A 25,404-nucleotide genomic window follows, 5' to 3' on the forward strand; every position below is an offset into this window, starting at 1 on the left:
AATTATGGTAGAATTTTTTAAAGTGTGTCAAAACTTCATTGGAAAACAAATGTTTCTATTGTATTATTCACTGATTTTTAGAATAAAAAGTTGGAGCATTTAAAAAAATATTTAGATTGTAATGTTTTTAATCAACGTCTGTGTAGAACCTTGGGAGGATTTAGTTATTTAATCATTCATCTTGTATCTACGAATGCTGGAAAATCTAGTATGATTATTATTATTTATCAAAGTTTAACTGTATAAAATACTATCTTGTTAAGTATGCTTTTTGATTTGCATCTGTTAAACTTATATTGGTAATTTTCTCTTCCATTTTATTTTCAATAACAATATTCAGTTATATAATAAATGATGAAATCCTCAAATGTGCATAGTATCCATTGTGGAAATTTTTAGATCCTGGAACACTGGTGAATCTTTAATAGATTTTCCACAACTGAGACAGTCATTTTAAATAACTTTGAAAATAGCCTTTCTGGGAGTATCAATACTCTTAATTTTTATAGGTTCAAATTAAAGCCTTTCATTATTGCATTAAAATAACAAATAATAGCACACAGAAGTTAAGTTTGCATTCTTAATATTTAATGTATGATTTGTATATTTTAGTTTCCACTGCTATCTTTATAAGTAGACATGATACGGATATATATCCTGGAAAGAATAATTTTATTTATTACGAATGTACTTACTTCAACCAAAAGATATACATATAGTTTCTGTATAATTTGAAAGTGCTAATTAAGAATATATCAACTTTTCTTAAAAAAACAAAACAAAACAAAAAACAAATTATTGTATAGGGGATTATGAAAAGAAGTTACATGTATTTTAGGAATGGATTTTCATGTATTATTTACACTAATTGTTGTAATGCAAATGCACACTGGTGCTACTTTGTAACAAGCGATTTATTTTACTGTCCAAGAATTTGTATGTTTTATCTGCAGTTAAATAGAAATTGAGATCTGCATTTACATAGTAGGAGAATATTTTGTATTAGGAAGCCTATTGTTGTGAATATCACTATATGAACATTTCAGATATTGTATGTTTAATGTTATACAGAATTACATAAATATGGAAAAGCATACCTAGAAATATGCAAAGGTACTGTATAAGTCAGATACAAATAGACCCTTGCAATTCCCTTATCACCAAGAGAGACAGGCTACTGAAACCATTTTGGCCTACATACTGTATAGTTTTTATAATCCTATTATGGGATTAGCTACTCTGTTCATTTCCAAACTGTGTTGGATTTATTTAGTTTGCTTCAATTAGTCTTACATTGGCTGCTTTTAGCTGCTTTTATATGGTTTTAGTCAGATGCAGTAGATCATTTTCTTGAAACAGCTGATTCAGCTGTTTCAGCTTATAGGCATTCCTTTAACTGAGATAAATGTATTCAAACTAAGACAAAACCATATGTGTGTGTGAATTATGATTTTCATTGTAAATGTCATGAGAATGTATTTTCTTTATAGTATATAATATAAAGAAGTTTCAGAACTTTGAAGTCTTCTGAATATATAAAAGAATTGTTCCATAAAATCCATGTAAATTAAATGATTGTTCAAAAGACAGTAGTCTACTGACAAGTCACCACTTCTTAACTCTGATCTGGCTGTATTAAGTAACTGTTTTTATCAGTTACCACTTATATGTCAGCTGATATGTCTTTTCCTAGAGATGAATGGATGAATGTATCGGGCTATTATATGCCACCAATGGAATATAATACTTCTGGAATACAATATATCCTTCAGCCTAGCCTCATTATACTGTTTTCTACTGCTTTAGAATTATTTGGGGAGGGGCAGTTACAACTTCTGTATAGTGCCAACACAGTGTGATTCAAAGTTATGGTATTATTTCATTTCTGAGCTGCCAGGATATAAGCAAGGAAATCAACTGGTAGTATTATGTAGGCATAAAAAGGGACTGGAATTGACTTTAGTAGATTAAAATAAAGTTGATTGATGTAAATGGCTTCTGCCTCATATCTGAAAGGGCTCTAGTGGGAATCATGCTTAGAGTTATTTCTACTGTAGATGTCTTCGTAATCTCCACAAAAGTGGGAACTGCTCTTGAAAGATTTCATTGTGGATAAAATGTGACACTGTTGCATCATACATAAAGAATAACAAGGGTGGATATAACAAGTCACTGGACAGTGAGACAGGTGGCATATAAATTTAATAAATAAATAAAAATATAAAGCTAATATTAGCTGTATTGGTTACTATTATTCTTCAAATCTAAATGTAGGATGCTTGTCATTGCTTTCAAAGGCATCCACAACCTAAGGACTTATCTCTTCAAGTATTAGGAAGAATAAGATTTTAACAATTCTCCCACAAGCCTTTGTTATTGATTGTGCTGTCTGAAGCATCTAGAGAGAACAGATAGCTAGTTACCTTAATGATAGAGGCAAGGCAAGATAAAAATAATTTGAGGCAGAGTAAGTTGTCTATGTATATGCAATTCTTATCAGAGTGGAAGATCACTCAAAATTTAAGCCACCCCTCCAAAGGAAGAATAATTAGAGATATATTATAAATGCCTAGTTCCTTTCTTTAATTAGGATTGCCCAATCTTATGAAACAATTTTGTTTGATCTTTTCCCCTCAACAAACAGGAGCATTTGGCACACTTGCATATATGTGGTCATATGTGTGAATTTAATATACAGTGGAAAAGATTACATTCCCAAAACAGACATTGAATTGAAATGAAATAAAATGAATGAATATTGATTAAAATTAATTTCTTGTAATTTTTAAAAATTAATACTTTATTTGATACATAAACTCTTATCAGTTTCTTATATAAAACTATCTTAACAAATCCACTGAGCAAGAGTGCAGAAAAAGAATTGACTGGAACTCTAAAAATAAACCTTATTTTGAATTATTGTATATCCTATTGAATTCAGTGGCTTTTACTTCTAGCTAGATATGCATAAGTTTAGTTTATTGTCATTGCACCTCGTACAATGAAATCAAACACCATCTTCAGTGCACATCATTACCATGACCATGAAAATAAACACAACACACATCCTTCACCCTTCACACATTGAACCAGAAACCCCCAACACCACACCAACACTGCACTATAGAGCAGAATTCAGAAGAGCTACTGCCCTGGGATAGAAGCTGTTTTTCAGCCTTTTTGTCCTTGTTTTTATTATTCTGTACCGTCTACCAGATGGTAATAGTTCAAAAAAAGGATTCCCAGGATGAGATGGATCTTTGAGAATGTTTTGAATTTTCTTAAGTCAGCGGGAGCTATAAAGCTGTTCCAAAGATGGGAGAGGGCAACCAATGATCTTCTGGGCAATGACATTAACCCTCTGGAGTGCTTTCCTATCTGCCACTGTGCAATTGCCAAACCATACAGAGGTGTAGTATGTTAAAATGCTTTCTATGGTGCAGCGGTAGAAGGTCACCAGCAGTTTTTCATTCAGTTGTTTTCTGAGAAGTCTCAGGTAGTATAATCTCTGCTGGGCCCTTTTGACCAGGGCTGCAATGTGGGCACCCCAGGTCAGGTCCTCTTTTAGGGTAACACCCAGAAACTTAAAACTGGCCACTTCCTCCACTCAGACTCCATTGATAAGCAAGGGCTGGATGTCTGATAAACTAGTGTCTTTCTGGAAATGGGTCTATATAGCTGGATTACCCATGTAAATCAAGGTGAAAATTGTGGAAGAGATTCTTGAGTTACTGACTTTTCTTTTTGTTTGCAAAAAAATGAATCAGTAGATGTTTTTGTGCCGCAAAAACATTTCAATATTCCAATACTTGGAAACATTTCAATATTTATTCTATAATAAATCCCACTATAGGCAATCATTCTTATTTCTAGGTTAGTATATTTATAACTTTTATTTGATGAACTTGATAAACTCATCTTTTCTTCGGGAAGGATGCTATCACCACTTTCTTTTCATTTCCTTCCATGTACAAGTTCAAGTCCTGCCTTAGTCATGAAAGCCATCTGAGTGACTTTGAACCAGTTACTTTCTCTCTCAGCTCCACCTATTGCACAAAGTTGTTGTTTTATTGAAAATAGGAGGAGGAAGGTCTGATGGATATATTTGCCACCTTGGGTTGTTTGTAAAAATAATAAAATATAAGGCAAGTGTCTGAAATGAAGAGTCATTTTCTCTATCAAGATATCCTATCAGTTGATGATCCTGATTTTCTAGTATTCTTTTTTATGGAGAACTTTTGTAGACAGTATAAACTTTCCGCTGCAAGTATTCAAAACCTGATATAATATAAAGGAATAAGAGCAGGGATGATGTGCTTTGTCATTCCTTTTGATTCTCCCTTGCAGCCAATGTGAACATTTTGGCTAATCAATCACTTTCAGCATCTTCATCTTTTGCATATTCTCAGTGAATGTAAGTAGACTGCCTTCCCAAATAATTATTTGAAGAGGCAATAGCCTCATACTTCTTTCAAGTAGATATGGTATGTAGTTTCAAAGGCATGCTGCAATGAATCGTAGGAACACAAATGGATATTTCCAAAATATTGCAGAACAAGGACAAAAAAGCATTTGGATATAATTATAAAAGCTATGATAGTTTCCATTAAAATTACTCAGTTTTCCTGAATGTATTTTAATATGCCCTTTAAAGTCTTGATTATGCACCATTAAATTATATTTCCTTTTTTTCTGCATGCATCTCCTAGTTAGTAGCTACAGGCAATAATATATTGGCTTGAAGAGTAGACTTACATAAAATAGTATGAGCATTGGGACAAAACCAGGCAATGTAATACATCAAATTAAAAATGAATGTTTTGAATATTGGCCTCTGAGAAAGCACAGTAATAAATATTGGAAGAATGTTAGAAAATATAATAAGATTGGCGATGTAGCTACTTGAAAAATGTTGACATACAGATGTATATATTTTTTATCAATAAAAGCAGTATATGTGCATAAAAATAAATAGAATACTAAGGGAATGATTCAGCATTTAGTTAAACAAAAATTATTTTGGCTATTTAATATATATATGGATAAATTGTTTATGGTAATATTAAAGGTGTATTGATCTAGTTGATTAATTTATATATCTTGGTAGACTGTTTAACAAAGAGTAAAAGGGGAAATTTTAAGATATGAAAATGCTAGTATAACAAGAGAATTGTTTGTGATGAGAAATGAATATTTGTCAAATAAAGTAAAAATAACTATGTATAAGAGCATGCTTCTGTCAACTTTGTTGTATAGTAGAGTTGGCATATCAGGAAAGACATAAAATGAGTACAGTGCTAATAAGTTATTCAAGGTATGTGTGGCACAGCAAAAAGATGCAGAGTTAAGAACAAATAGGTGCTGAATGAATATGGATTGAAAATAAAAGTGAATTACTGGTATGAAAAAGTATGTTGATATGTTGTGGTCATAAAGACAGAATGAATGACAGAAAATGTATATGAAGGAATGATCTCAATGAAAGAAGACCACCAAGAAAATCATAATTGGGTGGAGTTGATGGGACCTTCTAAAAAACAAAGGTAAGAAAGGGGGCACAATCGCTCAGTAGTAAAAAATGTTGAGCTTGTTAGCTGGAGAGACCTGCATGATAGGGTGAGTTCCTATTCTTGCCCCAGCTCTGCCCATCTAGCAGATCAAAAGCATGCAAGCATGAGTAGATAAATAGGTAATACTTTGAGGGAAAGTGTAGTCATGCTGGCTACATGACCATGGAAAAGTTTTCAGGCAACACTGGCTCCCTTGGCTAAGAAATGGTGATGGACACCACCAGAGGTGAGATTCAACTTTTTTTACTTCCAGTTCTATCGGTGTGGCTTGGTGGACATGGCAGGGGAAGGATACTGCAAAATCCATTCCCTCCCCACCCCACCCCACAAACTTGCTTTCCAGCTCCTTTTTCCTGTGCAGGATAACAAAAGAAGATCAGTTGGGACCTGGGAGGCAGAAAATAGATGGGGGTGGGGCCAGTCAGAGGTGGTATTTGCGGCTTCTCCAAATTACTCAAGATTTCTGCTACCGGTTCTCCAGAACTGGTCAGAACCTGCTGAATCCCACCTCTGGACACCACCCCCTAGAATCAGACATGCCTGAACAGGTGAGACATTTACCATTACCTAGGAAATTTAAAAAACAATTGGTGTATGAGTATAATGGAAGCAAATATGGTTTAAAAAGATAGGAAGAGTGATGTCATATGCAGCTGAAGAATGATGATAATGGATAGTAATATCACAGGGGACTCTGCTGACTATTAGTCAATTAGCTCATTCATTTCTCCCTCCACTTTCCCATCCTCCAGCAGAACTTCACTTATAGCCTAATAAAAAATTGGGAAAAATAAACTCACAGTGGTATTTAATAGCAATAGCACTTAGACTTATATAGCACTTTATTGTGCTTTATAGCCCTCTCTAAGTGGTTTACAGCCTATTGCCCCCAACAATTTGGGTCCTCATTTTACCCACCTCGGGAGGATGGAAGGCTGAGTCAATCTTGAGCCAGGTGAGATTCAGTCTGCCAAATTGCAGGCAGCTGGCTGCAGCAGAAGTAGCCTGCAGTATTGCACTGCAACCACTGTGCCACTGAAGCCATGGCTTTCTATCAAATAGAGCAATTAGATTTTTTCCCCATTTTGTTTTTTTACACTGACCCAAGAAGTTTAGATAAGTAGATGCATTGCCTAGAATTAGGAGGCCATACATAGCAGATGGTTTCCATATAAGAACACCCAAGCATCCTACCCCTTATTTATATTAGTCCCAAGTATGAATCTGGAGTCTCCGTACTACTTCAGGTCCATGACTCTGTGATAATTTTTAAGGGTTTTTGCCATCTGTCCCTTGTTTAGTGAATGACTTTATCAGATTCCCACATCATCAGTTTCATTCTTACAATAAGGATTTTCACTTCATGTTGATTGACAACAATTAACTATTGAAAGTTGGCCTCATTCACTTTTCATCAATAATAAGTCTTATTTTTCATCGGTAAAAGTTATTATGTGACCGTGTCATGCTTAATAACTTTTTAGCCTAGGGAGCCTAACTTTTGTGTCTGATTCATTTTTATAATTTATCTTTTTCATAGACTTTAAGAAAACTGAAGGTTTCCCTTTACTAAGGCGTCAGTGGGGGAGTGTAGATCCAACAGAGCTGTGGGGAAATGGATAGGGCAAATTGAAGCAGAGGCAAGCACAACTGGGCAGGAGAAGCATGAGCGCCATGCTTAATGACCACATGACCCTCTCTTAATGACAATTGGTAAATGGTGCAGTCATGTGATGCTTCACTTAACAACTGCTTTGCTTAGAGATAGAAATCCCTGTCCCAATTAGGTTTGTTAAGCCAAGACAACCTGTAACTGCATTATATCCCTGTTTCTCAGGATAGTGTAATAACTCATACATTCTACACTATTTAAATGTCAGACAACCCTTGACCTAATTAGTCATTGTTTCAGAGATGTTTCCTTATCTGAGAAACAGAATGACTATGGGCAGGGGATAAAACAGTGGGAACAGAAGCAATTTCCAAATTTTTGATTGCTTCTCCATTGATATTCCTTGTAGGAAGCTGGCAGGGAGTGCTGGAAATGATTATATGACTGTAGCTGATCACAGTGATACAGCAGCATGAAAGCAATCACAACTTTGCCAAATTTAAATGCCATGTTGCCCTAGGATGCACTGTTTCACCCAATTGAAGAGAAACAGTTTTAGTATGAGACAGATAAACTAATTCCTGTTTTGCTTTTTGCTTTCTCTTTAGATCAAGGGTCTTCAAACTTGGCAAGTTTAAGACATGTGGACTTCACCTCCCAGAATTCCTGAGCTAACATGAGGAGGAATTCTGGGAGTTGAAGTCCACAAGTCTTAAAGCTGTCAAGTTTGAAGATTCCTGCTTTAGATGTTTAAATAACGTTCTTAGAAATTATTAAGGTACCAGATTTTCCCCTTGATCTTTTCTGCACATACAGATAACAATTAAATCAAGAAAATTCACAATCTGATTTATTTATTGTGGCCTTTGCATATGGATTGTTTTGAAGGAAAATTTCTAATTTATGTCTAGATGGCAATTTTAAGAAAATTGTATAGAAGTATTGGGAAATCAGATTGTATGTAGTTGTAGATTGTGAGTTAATTTAAATTTGATGAATAAACTAGTTCAAACGTGAAGAAAAGCTGGCAGTGTCTGTCATATATGGGAAAGCCCTAATGATTAGGAAGTTACAATATCATAGAGGTGCCACAAAAACAATAGTAATTTACTGGCTCAAGGAAGATATTGTACCTAGGGGAATCTTGTTTGTAGTGCAGGTGAAGTTGATATGTTTATGCGTGCAAGTGTGTGTGTGGGGGGGAGCCGATGTGCTTCTATAAATAGTCCTAACGTGGTATGATCCAGGGACTAGAAGATGAGTTGCTATGGAGACTGATCTGAATCAGATTACCCGAGGTTCCTGTTACCCAGCTTGATATGTATGACATGCAATTGTAATTGAACGACTAGTCACTAGACTATTGGTTGACTGATATATTTGATCATATATTTTTCCCTAGAATATCCCTCCTAAAAGGCATAAACTGTGTTATATTGGAAAATATTAGTCAAATTCACCTGTAAGCATGGATGTTGAGGAATGCAGGAGTGTACAGTTTTAAACTGTGGGGTCATTTTAAAATATATTAAAAACTAGGACTGATACTCGTAGGGAAAGTGCATATATTGGTAACATGCTATAAAGGCAGGGTGAGATTTTAGAAGGCGATGATGATAATGAGACATCTATGCTTTTTTTTTAAATCTTCAAAACTTGGTATTCTGTACCAAGCATGTCCTCAATTTATGACCACAATTGCGTCCAAAGTTTGTTGCTTAGTGAGACATTTTGCCCCATTTTGTGGCCTTTCCTGCTACACTTGTTAAGTGAATCGCTGCAGTTGTTAAATTAGTCACACGGTTGTTAAGTGAATCTAGCTTCTCCATTGACTTTGCTTGTCAAAAGGTTGCAAAAGGGGATCACGTGACTCCTGGACACTGCAACTAACTCATAAACATGAGTTAGTTGGTGCTGCCACCTCGGGCTCTGCAAGTTTGCAAAAGTGAAAGCGTTTCAGCCGGTTCTCGGGTGGGGGAGCCGCCTCCGTAACTTCCACGGTTCCTGCCGCTGCTGCCGCTGTTATTGGAGATGGCGCTGGTGAGAGAGGGACAGCTGCAGCTTGGCCTGGGTGCTTGGAATACAGGAACGGGCTTTGCACCGGGACTTTTGCAAACTTGCAGAGCCTGAGGCTGGAGCACCAAGGGTAATAGCAGCAGAGACGCTTGCTCAGCTCTTCTCACACCCACCCAGCTGCTCGGGATTAAACCAAAATGCAGCGCGCGGCTCTCCCAGATACCTCAAAATCTTTTTTTTCCTGTTGTTACGGGGACGGGGGAAAAGTGGGAGCGACTCAGATGCTGTTGTTGGAGACGGCGCTGCTGTGCGGGGGGAGAAATTCACCCCCGAAAAGACATCCTAACCGTTTTTTCGGGGCCCGGCCTTATTTTGTGAGAAAAACGGTATTAGGTTTAATATTAGGTAAAATTGGAATCTACTGCTAGGTGTAAATCATGAAAAACTCATGTAGCAATATCTTAATGTTTGAATTACTTTTGTTTTCCAAGAAAGGGTAAAGATGCAGACTTTTGAACAATATGATGGAATATTTTGCAATTTATTTATAATATAATTTTCCATGCCTCCCTCCTGTTTTTCCCTTTCCCTTTAAAATTATTGTCAACATTTTGATGTTTTATTATATTAATACTTTTATGTCTCTGTATTTTCCTACTATATTAATTTAGTATTGTAATACAAATTTAAAAACTATGAAAATTTTGAGCACAAAAATAGTAAGCATTAATTTATTTTAACAAGTTATAAAAATATCTGTAGCTAAATTTTGTAATGCAATTAAGTAAGAAAACTAAGTATATGCTACTATTGAACAATCAACTTGACTTCATTTTGATTACAGTTTATTTAAGAATATGAACATGATTAATATTATTGAGTTCCATCTGTTCCAGTTTTTAACTCTGTCCTAGTAGATATTTTCAGAAGCTTTTGTGAATGTAGTGCTCTTATGTCAGAAATTCACAATGCTCTAGGTTGCTTGCCAGACACAAAATGCATGTTGTCATGAATGTTTACATCAAGAGACATTTCAGCCCCTTATTTACTTTGTTTTTTGGGGGGTCATTGTAACTGTAAATAGTAGTTAAGTAGCTGGTTATGAGACAAGGACTCTCTGTATTTAAGAGTGCTTGTTGGATAAAATGCTCCTGAGCATAAGCAGATAGCTGAAGTAATTCCTTTTTCATTTAACTAAAAATTGGCTAGTTGAGATGCAGACACATTGGTCAGATTGTGAATACTCTTATTATGTATTTCTTGTTATTTGCTATATAAGAGGAAAATGAGGTAATACAAAATGAGAAAATCTCCAATGCCAAGTTTAGGAAAGGCTCGTTATAATTCTGATTAATTTTGCACTTTTCAAAAATTTGGGGAATATGCAGGTAGTTGAAAAATGAAACTTCTGTTTTCAATCTTGGATATATTTTTTCCTGTTGTATTTACCAAATAGACATAAAAGAGGTGAAACTTTGAACAGTGTGTTGCATAGGTTGATGTTTGTCATATCTGTCACAAATTGCTCAAATTATTACTTAATATCAAGTCATTATCATTGATGGATAAAAATCTAATCTTGAATGGAATATTTCTTACTTGTAGGTTCATGTCGCAATTTCCAGAGGAATTCTCTTTAGAGCACATACTGGATATTAGATGGACCAATGACAAAAGAATTCATTGGGATGACATAGTATAGGAAGCGAGACCATGGTGCAAAAGAAGAGGATCTGCCCTCGCTTACTTGATTATCTTGTAATTATTGGAGCCAGGTATAGTAAACATCGAGATGTGTTTGCTTAGAATAAATCTACACATATTATCACAATGGTCTAATAAAGGGGTATAGAAAATTGTAAATAGCTGCTGCCATTAATCACCAGCCCAAAGCAAGGTGGGAGGGGCACAACATTTACGTTTACTAGTGATGGCACAGTGGTTAGAAAGCAGTATTGCAGGCTAATTCTGCCAACTGCCAGCAGTTCGATTTTCACCGACTCAAGGTTGACTCCGCCTTCCATCCCTCCGAGGTCAGTAAAATGAGGACCAGATTGTTGGGGGCAATATGCTGACTCTGACTGCTTAGAAAGGGCCGCAAAGCACCGTGAAGCAATATATAAGTCTAAGTGCTCTTGCTCTTGCTAGTGAGCATCTCTATAAAGTATCCAAAATAATGGGCGGCTTCTACAGTTTCATAAATGCAAAACCACATTGAATAATGAAGAGTACCTGATGCAGACTGCTTCCCACATATGTCTGCAAGCTTTGGGTATTGCTTGACATCACTTTATTAAAAGACAACTTGATATGAATGCTAATACGCCAAGATCTCTGCATTCCTTCTGATGAAAACATTAAAATAATTTGGAAAAACTTCATTATAAACAACCTGTAGGTGATGCAATATAGACTTTGAACTTCTTAGACCATTTGATTACTAACAAGTAAATGCTATCTATACCTTGAAAGAAGAATTAAATAAAATTATCTAAGAAAGCAAAAAGGTCTGTGTGAAATGTTTCTAAGTTACTGTGGAGATGATCACAAGCAAGATGTAGAAGAAAAGGTAGTCTGCCAAGTGCATTTCTGCTTTTAATACCCACATTGGCAATAATAGCAGTGTGCAACTGCATATTGTCCGACTGCTGTGACATAAACTTTCTCTACCTCCCTTATAGGAAAACAGTATTGAATCTGTTTCTCCATTTTATGGTAGTGGAGAGAAGGTAGTTAGTGGATGTTTGGGGGAGGAAAAAATGTTGGACAGTTAGATCACCCACATTCCATCTGTTCCTTTTTCATTGCTGATGGCAGCCTCCAACAGTTGCTTTTTACTGAAAAAATCAAGCAAAGAATTTACATAGTTTTATACCTTAACTCAATCTTTATTTACTTTTTAGTAGGACATGTGTAATTGGTGATATTATTTGCTGTAATGTATATATGTGTTTGATCCATTGTAGACACCACCCAATTCCAACTGACTCTGGACAGCTTGTAATATAAACAGGATAAACACCCCACCCCAAATCAAGATGGAATTTGGCCATTCTATACAGCATTACAAAAAATAAACAAAAACACAACCAACAAGGGGGCCCTGTCTATCTGAACCCAAGGCATGGGGGAACTACTGGGACTGTAAGCCAGTAGTTTACAAAAAGCCAATGGCATGCATTAAACTTAAAGTGTAATTTTAGTTAGTTGTTCAGTTAGTATTTGAAGTTTATAATCTATATGGTTAATAATTCAAATATTTTCTCAAGCAATTACTGTGGTATAGTTAAAAGCTTATGTTGTGAGTTTGGCTTTTTTGATTTTGATTCAAATTTCAGTTTATTTATTGATTCACTTAGCATGAATCATGCTCTTTTACTGAAAGTTGTCCTTTCCCACCCTGACTTTCTTACATGGAAGTAAAAATAATGACTAACCTTCTTACAATTGAATTAGAGACCTCAAATATAAAACCAGTTTATCATACTATCAAGCCAGGCTCACAATTACCTCTTTTTGCTTGTCAAAAAAAAGATCCATTTTGTTACTAACCATACATTTCTTGTTTCTGTCATCTAATTTTCCATTTAAGCTCTGGAGTCGCTTATTATAATTGTATTATTTTTAAAGCGATTATGGTGTGCTAAGCATATCAATCATAAGAGTATATTTTCACTATTCTGTCCAAACCCTGTCAGGATTCATAAGCTCTTTTTGACATATTACTAGTCATGAAGATGACTCATTTCCCTTCTTTCTGCAACCCAACCTACAACCCCCCATTTACAGAAAGAGTCCTGTGGTATTTGTGGTGTTTCCATTGGGAAGATTTGCATCAGTGTGACATTTCTACTTTAGTAACAGTATATTTCAGTAATTTTATACTTGTACTCCTGTAGGCAACCAAGCAGTGATAGTGTGGCACAGACACCTGAACTACTGCGACGTTACCCGCTAGAAGACCACACTGATTTCCCACTGCCTCCCGATGTAGTCTTTTTCTGCCAACCAGAAGGATGCTTAAGCGTGCGACAGAAGCGAATGAGCTTGCGAGATGATACCTCCTTTGTCTTCACGCTCACAGACAAAGATACAGGCATCACCCGCTATGGGATATGCGTTAACTTCTATCGGTCCTTCCAGAAGCGTATTTCCAAGGAGAAAGGTGAAGGACATCGTAGCCGAGATGGACAGAAGGCTCCCAAATCTGGGGATGCTTCAACTGTGCAGGAAGAAAGAGCTAATGAAAGTTTAGAGAGAGGTGTCTGTCTGCAGCCACAGAGCACAGAGCCAGTTCCGGATACAAACCGGTCGCCTCGGAGTAAATCATCAGCAAAAGGCACTCATCGTTCTCGTAACAGTACCTTGACCTCACTCTGCATTCTCAGTCACTATCCCTTTTTTTCTACCTTTCGTGAATGTCTGTACACTCTGAAGAAGCTGGTGGACTGCTGCAGTGAGAGGCTCTTAGGCAAGAAGCTGGCAATCCCTCGAGGAGTGCAGAGGTACAGATGGAGTGGGGTTTTCCCCCAATTGTTTCCAAATCTAAATGATACAGTAGAGTATAAAATCTTCATATAATTGGCTATTTGCCTAACAAAGTAAAAATTACTCAGATTCCCTTCTCTTTTCATGTGAGAATGTGCAGACCAGAGAATCTGTAGAGAGCGTTTGTTAGTAGAATTGTAAAACTTTTTTTATACCATACTGTCACTTATTTTCTAGAGACACAGTTTCTGTTGCTTAAATAGTGCGGCAAAATTAAAATGTTGAATTTTTCTTCTTCTTTTTGGGGGGTTGTAGTTGTAAATTAAAATTTATTATTAATTGTTAATTAATTAATTAAATTATTAAATACTAATATAAGAAAGAGGTGAATTAGGCAAACAATTTACATGTAAGAACAAAAAAAATGTTTTACATGCCTATTTTTTCCTTTCGTCACATTTTCCCCTTCTGTTGGCTAATCTACAACCTCAAAACTTTCCACAAGATTCATACACAGAGAAAGGAGTAAAACCTCTTCCTCACAGCCTTCAGTACCCCAAGGATTGTATGTAGGGCTACAGGCTAGACAAGAAAGTTGAAAAAGAAATTGGAGGAGAACGTAATGGAAACCACTTCCATATTGTTGCTAGGAAAACCATATGCTTATATGTATAAAGTTAAAGGAATCAAGCTCACATGTGGGAGACTTTGTCCATGGCCTAGGTAGCTTTCAAACATTTCAGTCTCAAAAACTATTCAAGGCTTTAGAAGTCAAAACCAGCCCCTTGAATTGGGCTTGGACACAAAGTGGCAGCCATTGAACTTGCATAGAAGTGTGTGTCATGTTCTGACTTTCTGTCTCCCAACTGGAATGTCCAAAAGCTGCATCTGTTATTGAAAAAATTCTGGCATTTGACTACAAAATGTTAGACATGAGAGTTATTGAGATTTCCCCCCAAATGTTCTGATCTTAGAAGCTTTATCTCTTTAAGATACAGGTAGTCATCAACTTATGACCACAATTAATTTATCTTGTTAAGTGAGACATTTGTTAAGTGAGTTTTGCTCCACTTTACAACCTTTCTTGCCTCAATTGTTAAGTGAATCGATTCACCTGATAAATTAGTAACCCAGTTGTTAAACGAAAATGGTTTCCCCATTGACTACTTATCAGAAGGTCGCAAAAGATGGTTACATGATCTTGGGACACCATAAATATGAACTGGTTGCTAATCACCTGAATTTTGATCACATGATCATGGAGATACTTTGAAGGTCGTAATTATGAAAATGGTCATAAGTCACTTTTTTAATGCCATTGTAACTTTGAATTGTCACTAAATGAATTGTTGTAAATTGAGGACTACCTATATATACATGAATACCATGTCAAAAATATATGCATGCTATGGTATTCAATTTTTCCTTCTGTGAGCTTTGATATTTCCTTCTGTGAACTTTGATAATACTATAAATAAGATATACAAGGATAATAATAAGAAAGAAAAGAAGCATGAAAGGAAGCCTTTTCAAGCAAGCTGAAGGGAAATACATAAAGTTAGTGGACCTAAACATACAATATTATGAATTATTATTTTGCACAATGATTTCTGTAGTAAGCCCGCCACAATGGCTTTTTAAATTCTACTTTGGATTTCAGTAAAATGATACTGCTTTCCATTTTTGAGATGCACAGGAATACTCCATCAGACAAAAATGTATTTATAAAATATTATTGGGTGTTATTTATCTAAAGTATTCTGATTGCTGTACAATAATAATTCCTGCAGAATGAGTCTGTGAAACCTGGTGGATTCCAAGAGTGACTTCATGTCTTACTACTTTGAGCCCTGATTGCTTTCATCAATGTATAAAGATAATATTGCATATGTTACAAGATAACTATTTATTTATAATTAGCATATAATTTTGATTTATAACGTTGCTGAATTAATCAATGACTGAGTTTTTATAAAGCTTATATAATTATATTACCAGAGTGTTATTAACATGTCATTTTAGCCCTGCTCTCTGTTTTTTCATAGACTGAAAACTAAGATCGGGAGAACATAATATTCAGAATTTGAACTGTATACTCCCAAGTCTGATCTCTGTTCCAGGGCCTCCCCCACCAACAACCATATGTGTACTTGTTGCATGGCGCAATGCTATACAAATGCATAAAACTGATAAAACAGATTCTACATTATAAACAATTTTATGATTGCTTTTTATATAGTAATCTTTGGGTGTAATGTGATGAATAAACCTGCCCATTATGGCCCAGTGCTATATATTGCAGCATGCCATGATGACTTGTTCAGAAAACCATGGTTCGTCTTTTGATTTAATATTATGTATGTATGCAAAGTGTCAAAAAGTGTCTTCTGAATCTTTATTGTTCTCTTGAAACAAAGCTATAACCTAATGTTTTTTGCAGGATTTTCAGTAGAACTACTAAAAGTAGGTGTATTAATCCTATCATTTTTTAATAAAGGGACACCATGTGGCGGATTTTCACAGGCTCACTGCTTGTGGAGGAGAAATCTAGTGCTTTGCTACATGATTTGCGTGAAACTGAGGCTTGGATTTATCGGCTTCTTCGCTCACCTGTGCCAGTTGCTGGCCAGAAACGTGTGGATGTGGAAGTTTTACCTCATGAATTGCAGCCAGCCTTGACATTTGCCCTCCCCGACCCTTCCCGCTTTTCTCTGGTGGATTTCCCTTTGCATTTGCCCTTGGAGCTGTTAGGTGTGGATGCCTGCTTGCAAGTCCTGTCCTGCATTCTTCTGGAACATAAGGTGAGAGGAAAATGTGGCCGATTTGTCGTAGATAATTTAGCAGTGAGAACTGCATTGCCTTTCCACAATGTTTCAGTAGCGCTTTAGCATTGAAGATTATATAGATTTGTCATAATCGATAATTTCCTATTATTGTCCATGAAGGAATAAAGGGTGTGTCCTTCATAATTGTATCTTTTTGTGTAAACTAGCATTTGATTAAGGAAGCAGCACTGGAAATGAAAATAGAACTGAGCAGCATTTAAGAAAATTTAGAATTTTGCTTTGTTTGCACTAATGCAAATTTTCTTTGGCCTCAGGTAGTACTGCAGTCTCGAGATTACAATGCTCTATCTATGTCTGTGATGGCATTTGTGTCTTTGATCTACCCATTGGAATACATGTTCCCAGTGATTCCTCTCCTTCCTACCTGCATGGCTTCCGCAGAACAGGTATATCAATGATTGTGTTAGGACAGTCCAACCTTGACTCAACTAAAGACTTTCCTTAGAGCCAATATATGTATCTGTTAACAAGTATTGCTTATTTGTTACTGAAATCTTCAGTTTATTTATTTTTTCTTGTGCTTGGAAAGAATTAAGAATGTTTTCAAAGGATTATTTTTCTAAAAGAAAGTCTAAATTCTTTCCTTCTATACACTTTTTTATATTGGTTGCTTTAGAACAATGAATGTTCTACATTTGATTTACTGTAGCTTGAAAAAAGAATTGTATGCCTTTGAGTTAGCTGGAGTCCTGGTAATTGCCTGGACTAATCCCTGCAGTTTTTTTAAATAAGGCTTTCAAAGTGACTCATCATTGCCTTTTCACCTGGTCTGACAGAGAGTGCTTGATTCAGAGGCAGATATCTGGCTTTGTGCCTGACAAGGAGTAAGTGTTCTGGTTCCCGACATGATGGAATTATTTCTACATGAAATTAGGTCTCAAAATCAATATTACTTTAATTATTTCCAAATATATTTTCCATCCTATGCGGTATAAGTTTGAGTTTCCCAACTATTTCATTGTCTTCTCAGCTTTGTTATATTTATTTCTGATATACCTTCTTCCAAAATATACTGTGTATACATTGGTATTTAAACTTGCCCAGTTTTGTTCTTATCTGACTTTTATTAATATTTTCTGCCCATTACAGCTACTTCTAGCCCCAACACCTTATATTATTGGAGTACCAGCAAGCTTCTTCCTTTATAAGTTAGACTTTAAAATGCCAGATGATGTATGGCTGGTGGATCTAGACACCAACAAGGTAACTTGTTCCTATTTATGTGCTAAATATAGTTTAGAGAAGCATTTAGGCATACAGGTAGTGCTTGACTTATATTGATAATTGGAACTGGAATTTCAATCACATGGTTGCAAATCCTACTTCCTTGATCAACTTTATTTGTCAGAAGCTGGCTTGGAAGGTTGCAAATCATGTGACTGCAAGATGCTACAATTATCATAAATGCAAATCAGTTGTGAAGTACCCAAGCAGCAGTCCCAGGACTGTGAGGGTAATATGACGGTTGTAACTTTGAGGACTGGTCATAAGTCAGTATTATGAGTTATCTAATTCCGCATTGTTTTTTCTAACAAAGATACCTGTTTTCTCCCTGCTTCTAAAACAACTTAATTTCCTGATCACTAATATTTGATGGATTATTTGGTTCTCTTTGTCACACTGATTTGGAGCATAGATTCCTGTGCATGAGTTAATTGAGCTTGTTTCCATGATATATAAAAGAAATCCACTCAAGGGATTTCCTTGATGCAATGTTATTTTTAAATTTTAATTTCAGGTCATTGTTCCTACAAATGCTGAATTACTGCCTACTTTGCCGGAACCGGAAGTTTTAGAACTGAAAAAGCATCTGAAGCAGGTAAGTTAATGTTCTGGTGAGTATGGTTAAGAGGAGTTTAAAACTAAGATGAGAGTGTTGGGACAACAGAAACTTGGACCAAAGTTTAAGAGGTCCAGGCTCAGAGTTGATCATAATTTCATAATCATCATTTTACTACTTGTGAAGGAAAATCTCTGTGAGCATCAGAGGTATATATTAAAGAAAATTAGTAATGAAATAATATTACTATTAGAACAAGGAGACTCTGGCTACTTATTGAAGTTCCTTCTAATTTCTGGTACCCAAATGGATAGTTACTTCAAAAAATAGCTTCCCTTGAAGAGATACTGGAATGTATATAATGTATTTAGAGAAGGATATGAGAAACCCTAGTTCTTATTAGATTTGGAACAAACATCCTGTGTAATAATTTTCTTCCTTCCTTTTCATTTCTCTAATTTTTACAAAATAGTAATTGTCTCATCCCACCAACAATCAATTTGTTTTATATTGTTTGTTTCATGAAAGTATACAGATTTGTTTTTTCCAGTGAATTATGTTCTAGAAATATACCGTGTTTCTTTTGAAGTCAGAATATGTGGGAATTTAAAGGGTGAAAACCAAAAGGGAAGGCTTTGGATCAAGAGTAAGAGTAGTCACTTGCAGAGTGTAACAATCACATTAATAATTAATAATTGATTATTATTTTTAAAAAGCTCAATTAGGTTGGTCAGCTATAAAATACTAGTGAACTAGTAATGATTCCCCCCCACCCCCAGTGCTGTACTAGATTGTGGATGAGAAGGAAAAAAAAGCTGAAAAGGGGTTGCATGTCCAAAATCTGTTTGGGTAGTCACCATAACATTTTCTTAAGAGAGTAAAATAACTTCTGTTCTTTTCAGTTTGTCCAATTTCTGCCTATTTCCTGTCATTTCACCGTTCTATTAATTTATACCTATATTTATGGAGCAATCTTATGAATATTTATTTATAGAATTGATTTGTGATGGTGTTTCCAATAATGGATTATTAAGCTTCAGAGTAAAAATATGTATCCTAGAAAGGTATAATATATGGGCCATAAAATGAAAATCATGGTCAATCATAATATTAAACTACAATTGATCATCAGACCAACCTTAGATTGCCTACAGTTTCGCTTGTTATTCAGATTCATACTATTTAATAATAATAGTGGTTCATTGAAAAAAAACCACATTTATAAAGTGTGTATTAAACATAACTTATTTTAACTAAATATAGTTAACATTAACCACAATTTGAAGTTTGGTAGTACTAGCACTCAATTATAGTTTAATATTGTATAGCCCTAATCAGTCATATATATGGTGATGAAAATTGAATCTCTTTATTGAGGCTTGGAGTTTTATGCGAGATCTATTCATACACACGACAATCTTGATGTGATCATGAAGCTTTGAAATCATCTTGAATTGCTATTTTTGAATTGTTATCAATATGTATGCTTCAAACAGCATTAGAGTGTGGTTTATCACACCCTTACTCCACCGTCATTTTGATAAGCTACATTTGACGTGTGTCAAACTCTGTGGACTATTCATATCATTCAGAATCACATAAAAAGCTTTGCCACTCTCTTTAAAATGGTTTTATACATCCAACTTTGAATTTAATAACTGCACAAGGCTCATTCTTTTGTTCCTACCCCTCCCACTCATTGTATGCCTTAAACATTTTGAGTTTTTCTATGACTTGTTTTCCCATTGTACATCATTAATTTTATATATATATATATATGTATATGTATATGTATGTATATATGTATATATGTGTATATGTATATATATGTATATATATGTATATATATATATATATATGTAAAGTGTTACAGCAGCAGTTCAAAAGCTACTGCTTCTGTCTCTTACAGAAGAGCAGGATTATATGTGGTTTCTTGTGTAAGCTAATGCAACAGACCAACAGGCAGTAGAATCTGCAATCTCTCTTTCTGATCTGTTTGGTTTCTGTTTCCACAGTTTAAGGGGCTGTTGACAACATTCCCACACACCTGGACAATATGAATAAAATAAAAATCCGTATTTTATTCTAGCAGAAAGGAAACAATCTTATTTTTTATTAAATAAATGAAGGCAAGAATGAAAAAAAAATCTTTACTGATGGTAATGAATCTAGGCAACAAACTTATGTGAATACTTATGTAAAATATTTAAAAAGATGTTTACAGCCCATTCACTGCAGTCACAACATCAGATGTTTGTGTATTGTTAAATTATTTGTAGTGCATCAATTTACTAGCCCTCAGTACTTTTTAAGGGAACATGTTTACAAACAGGTGTATGGGAGCAAAGCAGCTTGGCCTTCTTCAAGAACTGTGCTTTTTATTTTTATTTTTATTTATTTTCTCATCTGTGGTATTAGTAATAATAGACTTTTCTCCATCTGTCTCTATGTGATCATGTATTCGTCTTTGGCTCTGATTGTCGCTGATGTTGTCATGTGATCTTCCATCTTGCCTCCAGACTCTGATTAGCATGTCTGCAATCACTCAGCAACAACTGCTCACGCCTGAAAAAAAGGTGTCTTTATTTTACCTTTTTCTCCTTTAAGTTGCCATTGGATAATTTTTGTTAGTCTATTTTGCTGTATTGGCTTTTGACAAGAAAGGGTATTTTGGTGGAAGATATCAGTGAAAGATGGTGAACTAAAACGAAAGATAAAGAAATTCACATGGCTTGAGGGTAGACCACCCTCTCCTCCAAAGAAGTTGAAATTGAGAAAATGTTAGTGTACAACCTAGAGAACTAAGATGTTTGGGGTTTTTTTTTTTTGTATATTCAGCATGTTAAACTAAGATAAAGATACTTGTTTTGTGAATATTACAAATGTGATATGAGAAGTGCCATTTCAGAAGCCAGAAGAGTTGATGAAAACTGTTTAAAACTTAAGCCTTCTTGGAATCTGGGCTTCCATAGTAATTGTACAGTGAAGAATGCATTAACTCTGCTCCTTTTATATGGCATGAAGGGCAAAATTGGAATCTCAGAACAGATTGGCTGAGTTAAGAATTCAGAACCAGAAATAACTACCCAATAATGTAAATTTGTATTAATCTGTTTAATGCATTTGTATACCATTCTCCATAAAAACTTGTTCTAAACTAATTTCTAATGTTTAAAATAAAAAAGTAATAAATATACATTAATAATACATATGTTTGTATTAAAGTCATTAGAGTGTATGCCAGTAAATCAAACTATATTTGTGTAATTAATACACAGCCCATCTCATCTATGTTTTGGAGGGGAAAACTTTTTAAATAAGTTCCTAAAAAGAAAACTCTGGATGTGCTTTTTTTTTCCAGAGTGTATTTCCCAACAGATAAAAAGTTCTTATTGCCACCTATCTGACATCTGATGGTGTGTGCATTCTAAATGGATGTTCTTAACTTGATTTAGAATAGAATAGAATAGAATAGAATAGAATAGAATAGAATAGAATAGAATAGAATAGAATAGAATAGTTTATTGGCCAAGTGTGATTGGACACACAAGGAATTTGACTTGGTATAAATACTCTCAGTATAAAGGATACAATCAACAATCAAATCATACTAGAAAACAGTCAATATAAATCGTAAGGATACAAGTGACAAAGTTACAGTCCTACAATCACAAGTGGGAGGGGATGGGTGATAAGGAGTGATGAGAAGATTAACAGTAATAGTAGTACACACTTTGTAAATAGTCCAAAAGTACCTGGTACCGATGCTTTAAAGCAGTTTAAGTTGAAACTATAAGTTGAATCCAACATTCATATTCAGCATGCAGTAAGATTGTGAGATTTAAAAGTTGGGATCATATTCCATTATTGGTAATTATTGCAAAATAAGTCATTTTTTCAGAACCAATGTTAAGGCACCAGGCTTTGACGTGAAACCAGATTGGATGACTTTGGGCCAGCCACTATCTTTCTCTCAGCTAAACTTATCACATTGGTTTGTTGTTGTAGAAAATAGGAGAGAGAAGGAGCATTATGTTCGTTGCATATTAAAGATGGAATAAAAATAAAATAAAATCTTCAAGGACTAGTTCGGAGGTTTGTCTGGATTGAACATTGACTCGAAGGCAATCCCCACCCCCCAAGTCCTTTTTAAATAAAACTGTAGAATATAATTTTTGTATTTTAGGATGTTTCAAAATACTATTGATAGTTTATTTTACATTTAATGTATCTTTTTTCTTATGTAGCCAAGTTAATAAAATCGTATTTTCCAATATTTTTCTTACAATATGTTTAGAGAGGAATTTAAATTCAAGATTACTCTTGATTTATTTTTCAAAGCTATTGAGCCTAGAGTATTTTATAGTTTCTTAAATAAATAAATGAATCTCACAGTATTTCATTTCAAAGTTTTTCTGTTTTTCTATAAAACAGCTTTAGTAGGTAAAATGGTAAATTAAAAAATGCGATTTCTGATTAGATTTAATTGATTCTGTGAATGTTTTGTGTTTTGTGCAATTTTTTAGTATAAGAACATTTACAGTAGTTTGTGTATTTCCCTCTTTTTATTTTCTGTTTATTCAAATGTAAGAAAAGATAAGCAATTAAGCAGAGGAAGTATTGATTACGTTTTTTCTTGTTGGCATTAAAAAACAACAACTGAAAGAGGTCTCAGGTGATCCCAGGGTATATTGGAACATCACACTGTTTGTGTTTTGCCCATGAGACAGAGCTGTATTATAGCAATGGCATTTTTGTTTATTATGTTTGTAACATATTGCTCTTCAGGCTTTGGCCAGCATGAGTTTGAATACCCAGCCTATTCTTAACCTAGAAAAGTTTCATGAAAGTCAAGAAATCCCATTGCTTCTGGGAAGACAACAGAATGACCTACAATCCACACCGTCCACAGAGTTCAACCCACTGATTTATGGCAATGATGTAGATTCAGTGGATGTGGCCACTAGGTGAGATGAAGCATTGTGTTTTTGCTGAATGAAAATAATAAACTTCCAATTAGTTGGGAAGAACCGGTGTTCGGTTTAGCAATATATGATAAGGAAAGTTATATTATCTTCCGACAATGTACATTGGTTATCTATGAATATTTGGATAAAATTGTTGTAACAGTGTGATCTTCTCATGATGATCTACGGTACTAAGTAGTATGGTTAATATGTTGCTTATATATATTTTGTGCAGAAGCTGTTATATGACTTCTGTGAATTATGCCGACTTTGTAAATGTTTAGGATAGCTGGTATAAAATTGGTAACGTCCTTCAGATGCCTTGATTCAAGATACTAAAATAGTATATATTTACATAATATATTTTGGGCTCTTCAAAGAAAGTTATCAGTGTTACTGACATTTTAGGGCAGCCATGTTAATTCATGGTAACCAAAACACAGGAGTAACCTAGTAGCACTTTTTTAGACTATCAAATCTTACCGAACAATGTAAGCTTTTGCAATCTGCAGCTCACTTCATAATTTAGTTGTAGAAAAAGTGGGCAATATGATGAAAACAGCATTTGGAGGGTTGAGAAGTGCTTCTGACATGCTGATATCCTTGGGGCTGGAGTCAATTTAGTGATCGTTAGCATGAACAAACTTATTCATTTGTTCTTTCCTTATTGGGGATGCATCATCAGTTATTTTTTTTTGGTGATTCATGAATGTTCTGCGCCTTTTCAGTTTTCATGCTAGTTGCTAAATGACCTATCTTTCCTTTTTAAAGGGTTGCTATGGTGAGATTCTTCAATTCACCAAATGTTTTACATGGATTCCAGATGCATACCCGCACACTTCGTCTCTTCCCCCGCCCTGTGGTTGCATTTCAGGCCAATTCCTTTTTAGCTTCACGACCAAAACAGACACCATTTGCAGAAAAATTGTCCAAGACACAAGCAGTTGAATACTTTGGGGAGTGGTCTCTCAATCCCACTAATTATGCTTTCCAAAGAATCCACAACAGTAAGTGTGATCATAAATTGTTGGCCCTCTTGATTTAAATTTGGGATGTTCCAATGCAAAATATTGCCGAGAAATAACTGACCACTATGTTTTAAGATTTTATCTTAAGAATAAAAAAGATTTGTTCAGTATAAGGAATTGTTTTTCCAATAAAAATTAGAAATACCTATTTCAAGCCTGAAATACTGTTATTTTCCATATTTGTCCGGGTTTTAGAATGTTCATGTGGCTTCTGTAACTATTTTTGTGATTGGCATAAGGCAAATTACTTGTTTCTTATTGCGTTTATAGACATGTTTGACCCAGCTCTGATTGGTGATAAGCCAAAGTGGTATGCTCATCAGTTGCAGCCAATCCATTATCGTGTTTATGACAGCAATTCTCAACTAGCTGAAGCAATGAATGTCCCAGCTGACAGAGAAACAGATTCAGATCCTACTGATGATAGGTTAGTAAGGAACGGAATGCAACTACATGCAACCAATCTTCTTTGTCATTCTTTGTCATCTTCTTTGTCATGAACTTTGTCATTCTTCGTAAGCATTTTTTTGTTTATTTGTCTCCAGCATCAGTTTCAAGGACACATTGCAGATAATTTATAACAAAAATCATTCAAAATATAGATGAAAGAACAAAAAAGTATCAGATCCAAAATTCTTGAAAAGCCTTTTAAAGCTTAGGAGGATTAAAAGTTTTGCCTGGCTCCAAAAACATAATACAGGTAGTCCTCGATGTCACAACAGTTCGCTTAGTGAGCATTCAAAGTTACAATTGCACTGAAAAAAGTAACATATGACACTTATGACAGTTGCAGCATCCCCATGGTCATGTGATTTGCATTTGGATGCTTGACAACTGCCTCACATTTATGATGGTTGCAATGTTATGGGGTCATGTGATCACCTTTTGCAATCTTGTGAGAAGCAAAGTCAATGGGGAAACCAGATTCACTTCATAACCATTGTACTAATTTAGCAACTGCAGTGATTCACTTAACAAATGTGGCAAGAAATGTCGTATAATGGGGCAAAACTGACTTAACAATTTTTTTAGAATTAAAATAACAGAGTTGGAAGGGACCTTGGAGGCCTTCTAGTCCAACCCCCTGCTTAGGCAGG

The 25,404-nt window shown here is 35.0% G+C and overlaps 1 protein-coding gene across 50 annotated transcripts in view; it reads left to right on the top strand.

Moving 5' to 3' along the window:
- The window catches only part of MADD (MAP kinase activating death domain), a 93,999-nt gene that overhangs the window by 1,472 nt on the left and 67,123 nt on the right, over window positions 1-25,404 (top strand). For 32 of the 50 annotated variants that reach the window (XM_087921457.1, XM_087921492.1, XM_026708066.2 and 29 more), the window contains exons 2-11: window positions 10,804-10,973; window positions 13,098-13,703; window positions 16,184-16,487; window positions 16,787-16,918; window positions 17,622-17,735; window positions 18,271-18,351; window positions 20,832-20,888; window positions 23,101-23,279; window positions 24,051-24,286; window positions 24,578-24,734. In XM_087921457.1, coding sequence (XP_087777583.1) covers window positions 10,912-10,973; window positions 13,098-13,703; window positions 16,184-16,487; window positions 16,787-16,918; window positions 17,622-17,735; window positions 18,271-18,351; window positions 20,832-20,888; window positions 23,101-23,279; window positions 24,051-24,286; window positions 24,578-24,734 — 1,928 coding nt within the window. In that variant the 5' untranslated portion in view covers window positions 10,804-10,911. The remainder of the gene's footprint in view (window positions 1-10,803; window positions 10,974-13,097; window positions 13,704-16,183; window positions 16,488-16,786; window positions 16,919-17,621; window positions 17,736-18,270; window positions 18,352-20,831; window positions 20,889-23,100; window positions 23,280-24,050; window positions 24,287-24,577; window positions 24,735-25,404) is intronic. The other 18 variants (XM_087921500.1, XM_087921502.1, XM_087921499.1 and 15 more) reach the window with 1 other exon arrangement.

This window comes from Pseudonaja textilis, chromosome 1 (genome assembly GCF_049901715.1).
Source record: "Pseudonaja textilis isolate UNSWEBS1 chromosome 1, rPseTex1.2, whole genome shotgun sequence".
Lineage (NCBI taxonomy): Eukaryota > Metazoa > Chordata > Lepidosauria > Squamata > Elapidae > Pseudonaja > Pseudonaja textilis.